The following is a 17,765-nucleotide window of genomic DNA, read 5'->3' on the forward strand; positions in this document are numbered from 1 at the left end:
ACTCTATGTCCCTGAAGTGGCTTGAGATTCACTCTTTTTGAGTCATGAACACGGAGACATTGCATTCCCAATACATTCCAAGAAAAACATTTATGGAAATTCCAAATGGAATATGTTCCCTCTACTGGCCACGACCCTTCCTGTAACTCTGCTGGGATCTACCCTTGTTTTTCCAGCTGCGCCTGAACTGAAGTTCCTCTGCGGGGCAGATGTCCTGAAGACCTTCCAGACCCCCAACCTCTGGAAAGACGAGCACATCCAGGAAATAGTGGAGAAGTTCGGCTTGGTGTGTGTGGGGCGGGCTGGTCACGACCCCAAGGCATACATCTTGGGCTCGCCCATCCTGCAGAGGTACCAGCACAACATTCACCTGGTCAGGGAGCCAGTGCAGAACGAGATCAGCGCCACGTACATCCGTAGCGCCTTGGGCCAAGGGCAGAGCGTGAAGTACCTGCTCCCGGACGCCGTCATTGCCTACATCAAGGACCACAATCTCTATTCCAGGGACAGTCCCCAGAAAGGCAATGGCACCCAGAACAGTGGAGGAGAGAAAAGCTAGGGAGGGCCAGCCAACCGCCCTGCGGAGCTTCTCCTGAGGAGAAAGCCATTAAGGTCATTGTTTTCCTTTTATTTATTTATTTTTTGCCTTCCCATTTTTCATTTGTTTTTTTTCAACAGTGATTTTACTTCTGAAGAGTCTTCTGTCCCAGGAAGAGATACCTCTTTAGGGAGGAGCAAGTGTCTATATCACAAGGATGGACATTTACCAAAGAAGTTAAAATGGTGTGGCAGATCATTAGGATTAGGCTCAGAACCCTTGGGTGAAGAGCCTCCTCATTTTGGAAATGCGAACTGGCACATGGGCTTGGAAGGCAGTTCTGCACGTGGCAGTATCCCCTGCAGGTCAGATCAGAATTGCCCACGACGCATTTTTTAACTAGGGCCAGGTGCAGCATGCTGGTCTTGATTGGAGAGATTTGACAGGATGCTAATTACCAAACGGGGGGCTTTGTCAACACCATGTGTCAAACAGAATAATACTGAAGGCTTAAAAATTTGGAAGCAGCGCTTGGCTAATTTACATTGGCTCTACCATTAAGAACTGTGATCTGCCTGCTTTCTGGCCATTGATAAAATTTAAACTAAAATCTTTCTAAGTAGTGATCCTCAAACAATATTTCTGATACAGCAGATATTTTTAACACAACTATTCTATAAAAGCCAGGGCTCTTGATTTCCAGATTTCTAAAAAATTGAGGTGAGACAGCTGCCTCAACTGTGTTAGAGGATCTTTCTGAATGTTCAATGGTTGCCTGTTTGAGTATTGACAAAGGGATAAATAATAAATTGACATCAAAAAGTACTAATGAAAAGTTTCTCTTTTTTCTTCCTTTGTTATATTATTAATACCTGGAATACGAGCTGTTTCTCTTCTTTTCAGCTACTCCGTGAAATTTGCTACTGTTCTGTTCCAGTCGAACTGGCATGAATTAAAAAGTTTACATTCCCAAATCCTAGCAGTGGAGGAAGCAATTGCTTCTCAACCCCTGCAGACAGTTCTCCGGTCTGCGGCTCTGGGTGGGCAGCCCTGTTCGGGGAGGCTCTGGAAGATGGGAACGGACCTGGCGTGTGTTCAGGGTTTGTCCGCCACTCCTGATTAGAAAGAGGTTTTGATTGGCCTAATTCTGTTTGAGTTTACTCTTGCTGACCAGATGCCTGAATGCATTCAGATTACTTCTCCATTCCTTCCCCCAGCTCGTCCTTGGCTAGACTTAGTCATGCAGAAAAGCAGGGTCAGTGAAAGGAACCTAGCCTCTCCCCAGACCTGTCCCAGCATTTGCAGGGGTGTCGTAACAGCGGTGACTGAAACTGATTTCCTGTGTCCAGAGTAGTGGGACCCTCCTGTGGGGGTTCTCCAGACCTCCACCCCTGCAACCTCTAACCCTGCTGGCCATCCCCCTGCCCCATGAACGACCTCTGCCCTCGAGGTCCATCCCTAAGGACCTTGATAATACAAGCGAGTAGAAATCCAGCAGCCTTGTCCAAAAGCCGCCACAGCAAACTCTGACTTTAACAGCTTCCCCATTGTGAGCCCCAGCTTCCCAACCTCTCACATGGGGAGTGGGGGTTGGCGGTTAGACATTCTCTAAGTTCTTCTTCCCCTCCCATTTTCTAAGTCTCTGAATGCCTCTGACTTCAGCTTGTCTACCTTTCTTTGGGTCCAATATATCTCTAACCAGACTGGAAGCTCTCCAAAGGCAGGGGGTCTTTTGTTTGCTGATACATCCTAAGTGCCAAGGAATTTGCTACTCCAAGTGTGGTCCCAGGCCACAGTGTTTACATTCCCCTGGGAGCTGGTTAGTAATGCAGACTCTCAGGCTTCCCCCCAGACCAACTGACTCGGAATCTGCATTTTAATAAGATTCCCAGGCCGGTGGATGCACTGGCCTAGAACAGTGCCTGTTACAATAAGTAGTAGTTTATTTTTAATAAGCTGAGTGTGTAATTGAAATGGCATCACATTTACTCTGGTGAATATCTTCCTCCTTGCTCTCTGGGCAGTGTAGCCTCGCTCTTCTGCGTGGAGGATAGCAGGCAAAGGAGGGGAAAGGTGCAAACAGCTGTAGTGTCCAGTAAAAGGGACAGAGAGGGAGACTGGGTTTGAGGCAGGGTTTCTCAGCTCGGGCTGTACTGACATCCTGGGCCAGATCACTCTGTGCTGTGCGGGGCTGCCCTGTGCACTGCAGGGTGCTTAGCAGCATCCCTGGCCTTTATCTGTTAGATGCCGGTAGTAACATTCCCCCCAGTCCCTGCTGTAACAACAAAAATGCCCCCAAACATCGCCACCTGTCCCCTGGGGCACAAACTAATCATCCTAATTGAGACCTGGGGGTTTAAGAGCAAGGCTGTGGGGGGCACGTGTATGAGAAGGGGTTCTGTTTCCCAACAGGGAAAATCAGGAGGCAGCAACTTTAGAATAGTCTCCTCTTCTTTAAAAAAATAAAACTAGTTTATGAGAGTCCCTACCATTTATGAAGTCCTGTTCATTCCAGGGGACACAGTGCCCTTGACAGCAGGCATTAGAAGTCCCATCCTTGACTCAAAGGCACCCTCAGCGCCAGTCTCCCCTTACTTCCCAGTGCCAGGATGGCGTTCTCTGCCCTGTTTTTACATGCGGAGGCTCCCAGCATGCCTGCACCCTTGGAACTGTCATCCGGGGCCTGGCAAGTGGAGACTGTCAATGACTGGGAGCTCGTAGTTTTTGATTTTCATTATGATTCAAAATTCAGGGTTCATTTATTCAAATCCCATTTGTTGAGGACCCCTCATGTGCTGGGCACTAGACTAAACACTAGGGGTACAATAAGGAGCAAAAGAGATACAGTCTCTCCCCTCTGAAAGCTCACAGTCCACCCGGGAGATGGGCAGGAATCAAACACTCACACGGCTAAGCACGGGATTATAAACGGTGATGAGGCCCTGACAGCAAGAGGCAGCAGGTTCACTGCCGAGCTTACGCACTGGCCTTCGCCTTGCCCAGGCACTTTCCAACACCCTTAGGGGAGGGGCTAATTGTATGGGTGTCTGCTTTCACCTTCATAATTTTTATTCTTATTCTGAAAGGGGGCCTTCAAAATTGTACAAAGTTTGGGCCCCAAAGAACATCAGAGATTTGCCCTGTGGCTGGGAAAAGAAGATGGATTTGAGACCTGAAAGATGAATTCACAAGACTTGGGGATGGCTTGAGGCCACTGGCTTTCAGAATGAACAGCAGGTGTATACAAAAGACCTGAACGGGCAAAATAAGCAGCGTGATGAGCCAGAAGCATTATCACCTCCTTAAGGGGGGTTCCTTATTGCCGCACACGCCTGATATCAGGCGTCCTTGCATGCCACCATCTCCCTGCCCAGCCAGGCCCGGCTAGGCTTGGAGGGGATGCCTTCATCTCTCTGATGCATGACTGTGTCGTGGGGCTCCCACCAAGCAAGATGTTCATTTCTGAGCCTTTACCCTGTCCTCTTCTAAAATAAAACAACACAGACACACGCAAACACACACACGCTCACACACACTCCTCTGCCCTCGCTTTGTCCCACTGATGCGCATGGCCCCGGCATCAGAGGAGAGAAAACACGCGTCACCACGGTGCCCCTGATTTGCCGCATTGACCCCAGCCGGCAAACCTGATTTCACATTCATTTCCATTCCCTTGGGCCTCCTTTGAATCGAATTTGCCTGGGTGTTTTGTTTATTTTGCAAGAATAGAAAACCAGTGGTTCGGGCTCCTGGGTAAATAGAATTTCCAGCCTTAAATAAAGGTTCTCCTGTGATAGCGCACACTGCCCTCGATGAGAGAGGCTCTGCATCTCAGCCTGAGGAAGGGATTTTTCATTTATAATACTGACAGTGTCATTTGGGACAGAATGATAGGAAATCTCATTTTAAACCGATAGCGCTCCGGATTTGCAGGGTATGTTTGGTAATTGGGCTAATACACGAATATGAATTTCCTTCTCCCCTCCGTGCAGTTCCTGTGCTAATAGTGTTGCTGCCTTCACATTTTGCAAAGGTCTCCAAGCATAGGCTGTTCAGTTTCAGTCAGGAGTTTTTATCTCGGACCAAATGCGTATGACTAATAAACAATCTGTAATATTGCATCTAGGCACATGCCACAGAATATTTTAGAATTTAGAATTGTTAAAATGACCCCAAAAGAACATGTTCATGGCACCACAGACTGAAAGCTAGAAGGGACCCTAAAATTCCTCTGGTCCTGTAACAGGGTGCAGCCAAGAGGGGGGCCCCCAAATAGGGATTTATAATGGGGTCCAGAACTCAAGGTGTCCAGGAAGTATTAGAAAAATATACATAGGATGCCCTTACCCCACCAGCCTGAGCTGGGGGATGGGACACATGGAGCAGGGCCATTCAGAGCTGTTTTGCATAGCACCAGCTGTGCGGCTAACCCCTGGCATGGTCATTTAACACATTTAACACATCTATAACCTTTAACCGGTTTCATGGATATGTTAAATAGCTGTGGCCATGCTTTGAGCCAGGGGGGATGGAAGTGACTTCCACCCAAGATGTAACTGGGAGGCAGCTCCCCCTGGTTACAGTGCCTGTGTGAGAGCTTGGAGATGATTGGCTCCATGCCATGGGGCCACACCTGCCCAGACTTACTATGGCAGCCCAGTAAAGCTGGAAGAATATGGGGATGCTGGCAGGTGTAGCTGACTGTAGGAGGAGTCGGAAATGGGGCTGCAGAGGAAGATTGGCATGGGGATTTAAACCCAGGCATGGCAGCCATGCAAGGAGAGGACCACGTGGCTTTGGAGAGAAGGAGAGAACCACACGGCTTTGGCAGAGTGGGGACCCCACGGCGTCAACACAGCTGATGGTGCTGGGAGCCTGAATCACAGACTTCTACTTCTTTCCCTGAGATACGGTCCCCAGACTGGGCAGAGGGAGAAGGAAGGACTGTGTGCATCTGTGGGTATTCTAAAGGACTTTAGTGTTTTAATGAAGACATTAAGTCATTCCTCTAAGTCTGTATAATTTTTAAATAAATAATTCCTTTCCTTTTCACCAATCTCTGGCATTGAGAGACGTCTGTCCTCTGGCGGCAGGCAAGGCAAACCTAGTAGGTGGGGGGAGGACCCCCAGAGAGAAAGTGGGGGGGGGAGGGTTGGCGGGGGGCAGGGGGGCTTCTTCCTGTAATCCTATATTGTTCACCACCCCCTCCCCGGGTCTGTTTTGTTACAGTCCCACCTTTCCCAAATTATCAAAACACTAAAATCCCACAAATTCATGGGAGTTTCACTAGGAAAAACAATTAAATATTGTGTTGTGTGGACAAGTGCAGGGAGCTGTACCTCCCTCCTATTGGAAACCCATGAGTGTTTACACACCCCGTTGGCCTCACTGTATGTACACCCCTCGTGTGCGGCCTGATTTCTCCATCCCCCCCGGTCACCTCCCGACCCAGACCACCATCACCTCCTACCTGGACCACTGCGGTGGTCTCCCCAGCCACTCCCGGCCCCTGCCGCTCATTCTCTGCAAAGCAGTTCAGTGTGTGTGCAGATCTGGTCCCTGTGTCTGTACTCCGTCCAAGGGTCCCCACTAAGAAAGTGGAAGACAAGTTGTAGAACACATTCGCAAAATATATATCTGACAGATGATTTGTGTCCAGAATATATAAAGAATTTTAATAATTCCAAAAAATGAAGGAGGAGGAAAGGGGGGACTTGCGGGGGGAGGCTAAAGCCCAATCTAAAAATAATCCAAAAATTCATGTGTAAAATACTTTGAGTTGTCATTCCATCACTCTAAGAACAAATAGCTGAACAAGCTGAAAAGCGATTACTTTTAGAAGACTCGTCAGGGAATTGAGGTGGGTGGGCAGAGCACCGCCTGGACTCTGCAGAAACAGGCGAATACAGCTAATAACAGACTGTTGGTTTACCTGGAACAGAAACCTCTGGAGCCATAACCTGGTAGTACCACATGTCTCCTCGAATAGCTGCTGGGGACTCCATGTGTGAGAATGAGAAGCTCCTGGCCCCATAGTCCAAATTTTTGTAGATTTTACCTCCAATAATCCTACCAGGTTCTCATGTTGAAGATTCATAGAATGTTTTCATGTTCTGGGTAGAGGAAAAAAAAATGCCCTCACATTTGACGGGACACGTGCAGCAAGGCCCGCGTTGCTCTTCAGAAGGGCCTGCTTGTGGCCGTGACTCTTGGCTGACGTCTGAGAAATGGGCGTTTGGAGTGCTGCCTACATTTCTAAGTGACCATAAACCTGCCTGAGGCACTGAATCGCTGTCCCAGCTTGCCTAGACTAGGCAAACAACGTGATTTATCGCGAGCACCTGCTTTCCTTCTAGGAGCCTGGAATTTCAATAGTCATGGCTGGTCATGCAGGCAGAATGCCTACACAACCAGCCCACGGTAAAAAAAAAAATTAAATTAAATTAAAAAATTAAAAAAAAAAAAACCCCTGGATTTGGAGTCTCAAGCAGGCTTCCCTGGGCAGAAACAATGCCCCCAATTGCGGCATTTCCCTACTGGAGGAAAAAAGTGCTTTGTGTGAACCCCCATGCCAGGAGGGAGAACTCGAAAAGCCTTCTCCTGGGCTCCCCCAGACTCCACCCGATATATCTGCTCCCCGACTCGTCTTGCTGCGTGTCCTCCTGCTGTAATAACCCCTTACCATAAAGATATATAATTGCCTCTGGGTCCTTCAACTGAGTCATCTAATGTGGAATTCCAGAAACAGGACACTTCACCAAAGAAGGTACCTGAAGGACAAAGGAGCACAGGAGGCGATGCTCCATGCCCTCAGTCACGAGAGAACCACAGTGGGTACGCTCTGTACCCAGTGGAAAGGTTCAAGGCAACCCAGCAATTCCACGTCTAGGCGTCCACCCAAGGGATACAAATATGTCCGCTCAGACTTGTGTGTGAGTGTCTATAGCAGCCTGATTCATTATGGCCGAAAACTGGGAAAATTCAGATGTCCGTCACCTGGTAAATGGATAAACAGATATATTCACACAATGGAATGATATTCAACAATTAAAAGAAGGAACTAATGATCAATATTGCAATACCTGCACCAACATGGGTGAATCTCAGGAATATACTAAGTGAAAGAAGCCAGACTTGTAAGACAGCATGGTGTACGATTCCATTTATATGAAATTTCTAGAAAAGACAAATCTATAGAGGCAGAGAGCAGACCGCCAGCGGTGCCTGAGGGTGGGAGTGGGGGCCAACTGCCGGTGGGCACAGGGAACTTTCTGGGGAGATAGGAAAGTTCTAACTGACCGTCGTGCTGATGGTTACACAACTATAGACATTTACTAAAGCTCATCAAACTATGAACAAAAAGGTAAATGTTGTGGTATTTAAGTTATGCATCAGATAAAGGTGTTTTTTTTAAAAAAAAGAAACCCTCCAGAGCTTCGTTTGCTTGCCTTTGGAGTGAAGACCTGACCCCTCCTGGGGTGGCCTGCTCCACACAGCCCCACTCCTCCGCCTCCCACCGCACCCCACTACCCCCAGCCCCTCACCCCCACAGTTCTTGCGCTCTCTGCTCCCTTCTCTTTCTCATTGGTGCTTTTGCATATGGTTTCCTCCACCTGGCATGCTGTCTCCCTTCTCTCCCTTTCTTCTGGCTGATTCCCATTTCTTCAGTTTTCCACCTCAAGTCGCTTGCTCCAGGGGGCCTGTCTAAGCCCCGGTTAAGTTAGACTTGGACCACGACGCGCCCAGCTCCCTGCCCTCCTCCTGTGAGAGAATCTCATCCCGCTTGAAATTGTTGACTCGGCAGTCACTCACAGTTCCCTGAAAGGAAGAATTTGTCTTGATCATCGCTCCTTTTCCCCAGTACAGCCCCTACGTCAGTAAACACTTCATGAAATAATATCTGAATAACCACCGTAATAGTGCTGAGAAGCCTGTGATAAACACTCCCATTTCACTTTGCATAAATCAGTGTGTTTGAAGCACGCTTATACACAGAATCCTTTTTATCCACACATGCTTAATAATATGTGGAACGCAGTACTCAGAGGAGCAGTTTAGAAAGTTCTCGTTTAAAGATTTCCCCCAGTTGTTTGCTGGTACAAATAACACCGCCATAAATACGCTTATACAGCAGCCCTTACAAGACTATACTTTCAGGGATCATTTCTACAGTTCATTACATCAGCCCTTGCAAACCAGTTCTTTGGTGGGGTAGGCTCCCCGGAGTGGTATTGCTGGGTCAGATGGTATGTGTCCTTTTTATTCCAATTGATGGTACCAGATTGTGGACTGTAGATTTTTTTTTTAAGTAAATCGAATTTTTTGCTTAAAAAAAAAAATGAGATGTGGCAGGGGTTAGAAGAATCTCAAGGAGCTGCTGAAATTCTCATGTCCTTTTTTTTTTTCCAGAAAGTCACTTTTATTATCTTTTATACAAACCAAAGCAATATCTCTTTATTTTAATAGATAACTTGTGATAAATTTCGGGAACTCACTTGCCATAGAGAGACATAGCAATTTGTAGGCAAACACTGCTCCTGGTGTTTGCTGGGCACCTTCAAGGCTTCCGTTTTCATTTTGGTAAACAGGAGCTCCTCAAACCAGCCTGAATGTGGGACGTGGGAGCACCAGGGGTCATAGGAGGCCAGCAATGGGAAGGACCCAAGGACTGGACACATATACAGGGTTTGCAAGAAACTGTAAAGAAAGAAGTTGAACTTCCCTCCCTTTCCCCTCTCTTTCCTCTTTTTCCTCCCCCTCTTCTCTCTCTTTCTCCCTCCCTCCCTGCCTCCACTCCCCGGGTTGGCTTCTATGCTCCTTGGCCACTGCTCATCATCTAGTGCCCATGTGACCTCCCACCATGATCCCGGTCTCAGTGCCACAATTCCGGATTTCCTGAGAGAGACCCACTGGCCCTACCTGGTCCATGTGGCAGCGACAGGTCTGTAAGGACAGGAAGGAAGTGACGGGCACTTCCAACACTTGGGCAAGCGCCCACGAAATCACGACATAGCCCAGCAGTTGGTGTGTACCCCTCTTGCTCCTGTTTTGTGCAGGGGGTGGTGCAGCGATGGAAGAAGCACGACCTTGCAGGGAGAAAGGGATAGATGGGCAGGATGGCCTCTGAGTGACAGTCACCCTTTCTCTATTCCTCCCTCCACCGTGGGTGGACAGACCTGGGCCTAGAGCAGTTTGGGCAGAACGAGAAGGGGCCCCTCCTGGGGCCACAGGCATCACAGCATGTAGTTGAGTGAGCGTGGTTCTGGGGGAGCATGATCCAGGGAGGAGGACGCAGTAAATGGGCTGCAGCTGGACTGGTGGGCTGGTTACCTTCAGCCTGATCATGCAGAGGAGCCAGGGTCTTCCTTCCTGAGAAGCTGCATCGAGCACAGGACACAGAGCGTTGAGCCAGGTATGGGGTCCCAATCTTCTGCAGCAGCCCCCCGAGCTTTGTCTTGGCTCACAGCCTCTTTAGGAGCCCCAACTTGGCCAAAACTCAACTGGCTTCTTGGCAGGACAGTAAGTTTGAACAAATGGGTGTTCGTGAGGTGGATTTCCCTGTCATCTCAAGATGCCTGTCTTTCCCAACCTGTGCCCCCACCTCCCTCCAGGCAGAGCTGGGGACAGCCTCTCCTCCCAGCTGCTACTACGGCCCAGGGAGTCCCCCCTATAATAGCCCCAGGCACCCTTGCTGCCCGTTTCCTTAGCTGTCTCTCCTAATGGGGTTAGAATCACGGTGTTTTGACTTAAAACTATGTGACCTGGATCCAATTACTTAATCTCTTCAAACTTCATTGTTTTTATCCATAAAAGTGCTAAGAATACCTACCCCACAATGTGGTTTAAGGATTAAATTAGATAGTGAATTCAACCCGTCTGTCACGTGAGTCCTCACACAGTAGCTGGGATTGTCGTCAACTTCATCGGGCTGGATTTTTCTTTTTCTTGCTGTTCCTTGATGCTTTGCACCATCTGTTCTAATGCCACCACATCTTGTCTGTGGCCACTCCACGTCCACCTAGTGGTGTGCAGGAAAAGTAAAGGCAAGGGCCCTGGCGAGCCTAAGTGGAGATAGGCAGGAGTTTGAATCGCTACTTCTTTGGGTACTTGGATCAGTTAACTTTTGTGGTGAAACAAATCACTCCAAAACAGTGGCTTAAAACAAGAACCATTTATTCCTCCTCATGAGTCTAGCAGTTGGAAGCTTCTGGGGCGACACCACCTGATCTTGGCTGGGCTCACTGTCATATCTGGTGGCTGATTGGTTGTTGGCGGGGGCAACAGGAGTGGCTGGACCATGTACCTCCTATTATCTGTTAGACCAGCCCAGGCTTGTTCACGCAGAGTAGGTGGCAGGGTCCCATCAGAGCAAAAGCTGCAAGGCTTCTAGAGGGCTTGCTCAGAGCTGGTACAACATTACTTCTGCCACAAATTCTACTGGTCAAAGCAAGTCATGAGGCCAGCCCACATTCAAGGGACAGGAAATAGCCCCCATCCCTTGGTGATGAGATAGCCTTTGGCAGTCTGCCACAGGCCTCAAGAATTTCTCTGCATCCCTATGTTCTTAGTTATGCCTTCAAATGAAAACTCCGTTTTAAAATAAAGACGGCCCTGGACGGTGTGGCTCGGTTGGAGCATCGTCCCATAAAATGAAAGGTTATGGGTTCAATTTCCAGTCAGGGCACATGCCTAGGTTTTGAATTCAGTCACCTGTCAGGGCACGTAAGAGAAGCAACAAATCAAAGTTTCTCTCCCTCTGTTCCTCCCTCTCTAAAATCAACAAGCATGTCCTCGGGTGAGGATTAAAAGATAGATAGATGATAGATAGATAGATAGATAGATAGATAGATAGATAGATAGATGATAGATAGGTAGATGGATGATAGATAGAGATGCCTGGATGGTTAGAAAGATGGTCAGAAGGATGGCCGGGTCAGTGGGTAGTGCTGTATATGAGTGAGTGAGTGGGTAGATGGATGATGGGTAGGCGGTCGAGTGCATTCTGTGGCGGTGAGTTAGATGGGTGGGTAAAAGGAGGTGGTTAACTTCCACGTCCTAGTCTCCTCCCTAGAACCCGAGGGCATGGTGGCCCGAGGACAAGACAGTTGTGCTTGCTGTTGTGCAGTCCTTGCAATCTCCTGGCAGCGGAATGAGCCCCCTTCCCGGCCGCTTCTCCCCCCACCCTATGCTCTGCTCCTCCGGGCTGGCTGGCTTACATGGAGGCTCATTCCCAGGGCCTGTTACATGACTGCAAGTCTCTCCTTCCCTCCTTTCTCTCATGGTGACACTCCTGGGCTTCAGCTTTTCAGTGTCTCCTCATTTCCTACAGGCTAGAGTCCAAGTAGCTTGTTACAGCGTATGAGGCTGCCCATGGCCTGGACTCACTGGTCTCTCCACCATTTCCTTCCACTGTGTCAGACCGTGCCACGCCTCCTGTCCGCCCACTGCTCCCCTTAGCCTCACTGTAGCCGCATTTGATTACCCCACATTCCCTGAACATGCAGCCTTTCCTACACCTCCCTGCTCCTGCATGTGCCATTCCTTCTTGGGAGTACCCTCTCCACCCCCAGTCAGGCAAATGCCTACTCATCCTTCTAAACTTGGTCCCCATGCTCAATCATCACCTTGTCCTTGAAGTGCCTTGTGCCAACCTCTACTTGCTACACTTCTGTCTCCCATAGTCTTAACTTCCTTAGGGTCGTGTCTCACTTATGGTGGTATCCTTAGCATCAAGCCCAGCTCCATCTTAGTACCTACAAGGTGCTAAGTAAGTGTTTGTTGAAAGGAACCTCAACCTCACAGCTTTGATACTTCCTCAGTTCTCTTAGTGAGTGTCCACGGCACTGCTCACAACCGGGTACTGTGAGGAATTTGGAAGGGATTTGAAGCACAGTCACTGGCCAAAAAGCATCGGCAGTCCTGCTGAGGGAGCGAAGCAGGCGTGCACAAGCACACACACACAGAAAGGGCTCAGTCCACCCCCGGCGGTGCAGGTAAAGCATGATTCGCAGAGCTCACGGCTCTCGGAATTCAGGGCAGAGATCACGGTGAAACTGGGACATGAGGATGTGATGGGCAAAGAAGAGAGGTGGGAGGGTGTTTGGGCCTGGGAACTACAGGAGTATGTAAGGCTTGGCGCTGAGGGCATAGGAGAACAAGCCACCAGTGTGGGACGATGGCTAATAGGGAAAGGAGCATAGGGCCGGGAAAATGTGTTCAGGTTAGGTGGACAAGGGCCTCAAACGACCAGAGGAAGAAACTAAAATTTATTGAGGATGTGTGTGCCAGACTCCTCAAAACTACCCTACAAGGTGATGGCTCAGAGACATTCAGTGACTTAACCAAAGTCACACAGCTAGGAAATTGTAGGTCTCTTTAATTCACTGGGCTCTATCAATCCAGAGGGTAGGGTGGAGCCGGAAGGAGGGTCACAGGTGGGAAGGGTCTTGACAAAGATTATTATGATGCTATTGAAATGTGTTCTCTGTCCCTAAATCAATGAGCTCTGGCCTATTTCCTCCCTTTTTGGCAGCGTAAACCTTCCATGAGCCCATGAGCAGCCTAAAGGGCACGGTCACCCTCAACTGCTTCTACAAAGACAACAGGTGGACTGAGGCCTTCAGGCCAGCCCTGAACTGAACAGGCCATCCTGGCCCACCCCAGCCCTTCGATCCTCCCCTCTGAGGCCGCCTCCCCCTCCTCACAGGACAGCTCTGATCTGTATTCACTCTTGGTTCTCTGGGAAGTCCTCAGAGGGCTGGGCCACAGGCTTCCAGGAAATCAATGTGTGTTTGACCAGCTGCTTGCCTTTCATCTCTTCATTGTGTACTTCTGACCCAAGAATGCCAAAACATTGCTCTGGCAAGATTTGTTCTTTTTAAAGCTCGCCAGAGCCTCACTAAGGTACATTAATCTTTAAGTGTTTATAGATTTTACTGCTTAGAATATATGCCCTGTGCTATCTTTTCACCTGGGGAATTAGAGTTCTGCTTCCATATTGATGACTTAGGAGACTCACTTTCCCTCTGGGATTTTCTTCTGTGGGCTTATTTATCAGATCCAACACGCCAAAGATCCCCATAGATCTTCACGTCATTCGGGAAACAACTGCTGGTTAAGACCTTGGACTTGGGGGTCAGACAGAGCCAGACACAAATTCAGTCCCCAGCCCTGCCGCATTCTCTTCCAAAATGAAGACCCAATGGAGCCATATGTTACCCAGGGTTCTATAATCCGCACAAAGCCCAAATGCGGTCATAACAATTACTTTTGAAAAGTTCTCAACTTGGTGCTAGGACTCCTGTCCCCTTCCCGCACTCCTCCTTCCCTCAGCCTTTTCCGACCTCCCTCCTCTTCCAAGGATAGCTGCCTGCTCTCTCTCTGTCCACAGACTCAGCCTTTCGGGGCCGGCTCCAATCCTCCCCTCCACGCAGCACCTCTGATTAGCTCTCTAAGTTGGCCATGGAAAAGTAAATAAAACCACACACAATCTTCCATTAAAATGTGGGGAAGTGGGGAAAATTGTGAATATATATATAATTCATTTTTTTCAAACTTATTATTACTGGCCAAAAATATATTTTAGGAGTCTCACCAAAGTGAAAACACAAAATTGATAAATCTTCTGTGAAGTCTCAAACTCTCAAGGCCCAAGTCACCAAGTACTGCCCACGAGAAGTAATTTAAAAAAATTGGCCACCTCACCCCAGCCACTGGCCCAGGGGGTCTCCTGAAAACCTGGAAACAGCCAACACGCTATGAGTAAAGAAACCGCCTGTTCCTATCTTCTACCTAAAACCTGGCAAAGGCAGCAGCTTCTCAGATAACTTGCCCTTGCCTCCCACTTCGTCCTTCTGTGGGCATATCCCAGGGGAGGTGCGCTGACTGGCCACCAGTAGGCAGATAAATTGTACTGACCCTTTTCCCACCTTTTAGTGACTGTGGCATAAACTAATTGCTACAGGCATCTCACGTAGAAATTCCTTTAGTAATTGCTTCTGACCAAAAACCATTCCTGCTTCACCATCATGACGTAGCAAAGCATGGGATGGTGAGGTCTCCAGTCTTTCCATCCACTGTATCTCCCGTCGTTAGAAACGGCTGTTCAGAGGCTGAAACTCAAACACCGACTTCTGGTTTCCTACCACCTATGCTACTAAACTAAATGAGATGCTCTCTCTCAGCTAAACCAATGCCCCAGGGGCCCATCCTGTTCAGTGACTGTAACTCCACCAAAATTCTTCTGGTCCTGTCATCAGGGTCAGTGGGCCTCTGTTCCTTAAGGTCCTCACCCCTGTATTGGGCTATCAGGTCAGGATACATCCAGCACAATCACCTCCCTGGCACAGTCTTGACAATCATATGGGACAGCTGCCACCAGCTTATAGGTAGTCCCCAAATATACCAAGTATAGAGAGTTGGTACAATTTTGTTAGATTGTATAGTGACAGCTGTCATATCAGCGTGCATTTAAAAAAACTTACCAAAATTGGTGAATTTTTATGTAGCCATTTTAAAATTGAAGGTGGAAGAAAGTATGCAACATTTTTGGCCTGTTATGCTTTATTACTCAAGAAAGGTAAAAACACTATTGAAATGCAAAAAAAGATTTGTGCAGTGTATGGAGAAGGTGCTGTGACTGATTGCACGTGTCAAAAGCGGTTTGCGAAGTTTCATGCTGGAGATTCCTCACTGGACGATGCTCCACAGTCCAGTAGACCAGTTGAAGTTCACAGAGGTCAAATCGAGACATTAATTGAGAACAATTGGTTACACCACGTGGGAGAGAGCTGATATATTCAAAATATCCAAATCAATAAAGTTGGTGGCTAAAATGAAAAATGTGTCTTTTATTTTCTGGAAAAAGCAATACAGACTTTTTGGCCAACCCAATAGATGTGTATAGGACCACAGGACTGGAAAGTGGGGACCCGCTGTTTGCAGAAGGGATTAGACCAGGAAGGTGGGCTGAGGTAGAGGAGGTCCTTGTTCTTTATAAAATTGCCAAGACTAACAACATATCCTCAGTAACTGAGTGTCCTAGATCTGCCCACTGGGCCATATCCTCTTTGTGGGCAAGATCCTTGCCAGTCCTCACCTCCTGTCCCACCCTTCCCACGGTGCTCTAGCCATCTGGCAGCAAGCCAGGGAGCCACCACACACCCTGTGGCTGGAATAGCAGGAGCGCATGTGAAAAATGACCCCCTCCCTAAAACTGGGCCCTGGTGTGGCTCAGGGGAAGCCTCCCAGAATGGTTGACAGACAGGGCTGCCCATGGGACACGTCCCTTCTTCCCAGACCCTGGGAGGCCCTGCTCTCCTTGGAGCCCTGAGCCTGGGACACCATTTTGATAGCCTGTTACACGGAACAGTCACGCACCTGAGGTCACATGCAGGATTCAGCTCGGCAGAGGGGGCTGTAAACAGGTTTTAATAAAAACCAACCGTGAGGTCCTATCTGTGCTGGCAGGTGCACTCCATTCTGACAGTCATTCACATACAGATACGGAGGGGATCGGCTGCGGTTTTTATGATCGTGGCTAAGTAAAATGAAGGGGGCTAAATGGTAATGGGAGAAAACTACAATAAAGATTAAATTTTTAAAAGTAAAATAAAATGACTGCTCGCTTCTTGGTACCCAAACCCTCCCCAGATGCAAATGCGAACTACCCCGAGATGCCCTTTTCACCCTAGCCGCAATGTTTGACGACATGATCTGTTAGTGAGGGAAAAGGTGTTATCGTGCATGCTGCTGGGAAGGAGAAATGGAACTGTCCTCAGAAGGGAAACTGGGTGATACCTAGCAAAGGACATTAAGTATTTGCCCTTTGACACAGCAGTCCTGCCTCCAGGAGTCTATCCCTACAACATACTCAACAATATGTACAGACTTAGCCTGCTCATTGCAACACTGCTTGTTACAGCAAAGACCTGAACAGCCACGTGTCCTCGGGAGGGGCCGGTTTGTAAACTGTGGCCCGTCCCACAGCCGAGCCGGTGCCGCCGAAAGGGGCAGGAGGGCACTCTCCCTGTATTGCTGGGAGTGATCGCTGGCATGTTTTAAGTCTTTTTTTAAGAAAAAAAGATATAGTGTGTCACCATTTATCTAAGAAAGGAATAGTATGACTCTATATTTTTATTTTTAATGAAAGCATAAGCCATAGAATAAAAGAGATGTCAGCCAACAGCAACGTATGCAACTTGTTTGGATGCTGATTCAAACCAACGGACTGAAGGGGGAAATGAGAGGGGCGAGTGGAAAGACACAATAACCAATGAGATAAGTGGGCACTTCCTGGATATCCCATGATACTAAGGAATTAATATTATTGTTTTTAGTTGCGATAATGGTGCTGTTGTGTAATTTTTTTAATGAGCCTCTATCTTTTAGAAATACTCCTTGAAGTGCTTCCAGATGAAACGAAATGATGTCTGATGCTTGCCTCAGAACAATTTTGGAAATGAGAGTGGGTGGGGAGATAAATGAAGCAAGACTGGCCGGGGATGAGTAATCCATGGGATTTTAATATACAATCCTATGTTCACATAGGTTTAAATTTTTCCATAATAAAATAGATAAGCAAACAAAAAAAGAGTGAGAGAGAGAGAGAAGGAGAGAGGAAAGTAAAGGACAGGAGGGAGGGAGGGAGGGAAGGAGGAAGGGAGGGAGGGAGGGAAAGAAAAAAAGAGAGAAAAAAGCCCGTCCCATGCATATGTCACTATTTGTACAAACAACCGCCGTGTATTTTCTAGGCAGGAGAAGAAATCCCCAGGCCACCCACCAACGTGGATTTAAGATTCTGGGGCTTGTGGACATAGTGTCTTGTTCTCACATTTGCATCAGCAAAGAAGAGTGTCCCCAGCAGACCTTGGTGTCCCTCAGCCCCTGTGGCCTCTTGACAAGCCCTCCCCCTCCCTAACATAGTAGACACAGTGAGGCGGCTTTGTTGGGTCACTCTTGTCCCTTCAGACATTAACCTCACAGATGGCGCGGTGACAGCTCAGGGACTGGAGCAGGGCTGTTCCCCATAACGTAACTCCAGAGACGTGTTTGAACACAGGAAAAGAGAAGATTTTACAAGGCTCCAAAATAAAATGCGCCCTTGAGAAGCAAGGATGTGGTGTCAGGTGAGGAAGGTTTTCTTTACAAACACAAGGCAAGAGTACTGGCCCGCCAGTCCCCTGCTGGGAGCCTCTGGGTGTGGAAGATGCAGCAAAGAGGGCAGGGA

The 17,765-nt window shown here is 48.2% G+C and overlaps 1 protein-coding gene across 9 annotated transcripts in view; it reads left to right on the forward strand.

The window, feature by feature from the left end:
- NMNAT3 (nicotinamide nucleotide adenylyltransferase 3) overlaps nucleotides 1–15,319 on the forward strand; it is a 110,085-nt gene extending 94,766 nt beyond the window's left edge. For 8 of the 9 annotated variants that reach the window (XM_053929757.2, XM_053929756.2, XM_045199842.3 and 5 more), the window contains one exon: nucleotides 177–1,363. In XM_053929757.2, the coding sequence (XP_053785732.1) occupies nucleotides 177–559 (383 nt within the window). In that variant the 3' untranslated portion in view covers nucleotides 560–1,363. Of the gene's footprint in view, nucleotides 1–176; nucleotides 1,364–13,070 lie in introns of those variants that run through there. The other variant, XM_053929758.2, reaches the window with a different exon arrangement.
- The last annotated feature ends 2,446 nt before the right edge of the window (nucleotides 15,320–17,765 follow it).

This window comes from Desmodus rotundus, chromosome 8, assembly GCF_022682495.2.
Source record: "Desmodus rotundus isolate HL8 chromosome 8, HLdesRot8A.1, whole genome shotgun sequence".
NCBI classification, from domain to species: domain Eukaryota; kingdom Metazoa; phylum Chordata; class Mammalia; order Chiroptera; family Phyllostomidae; genus Desmodus; species Desmodus rotundus.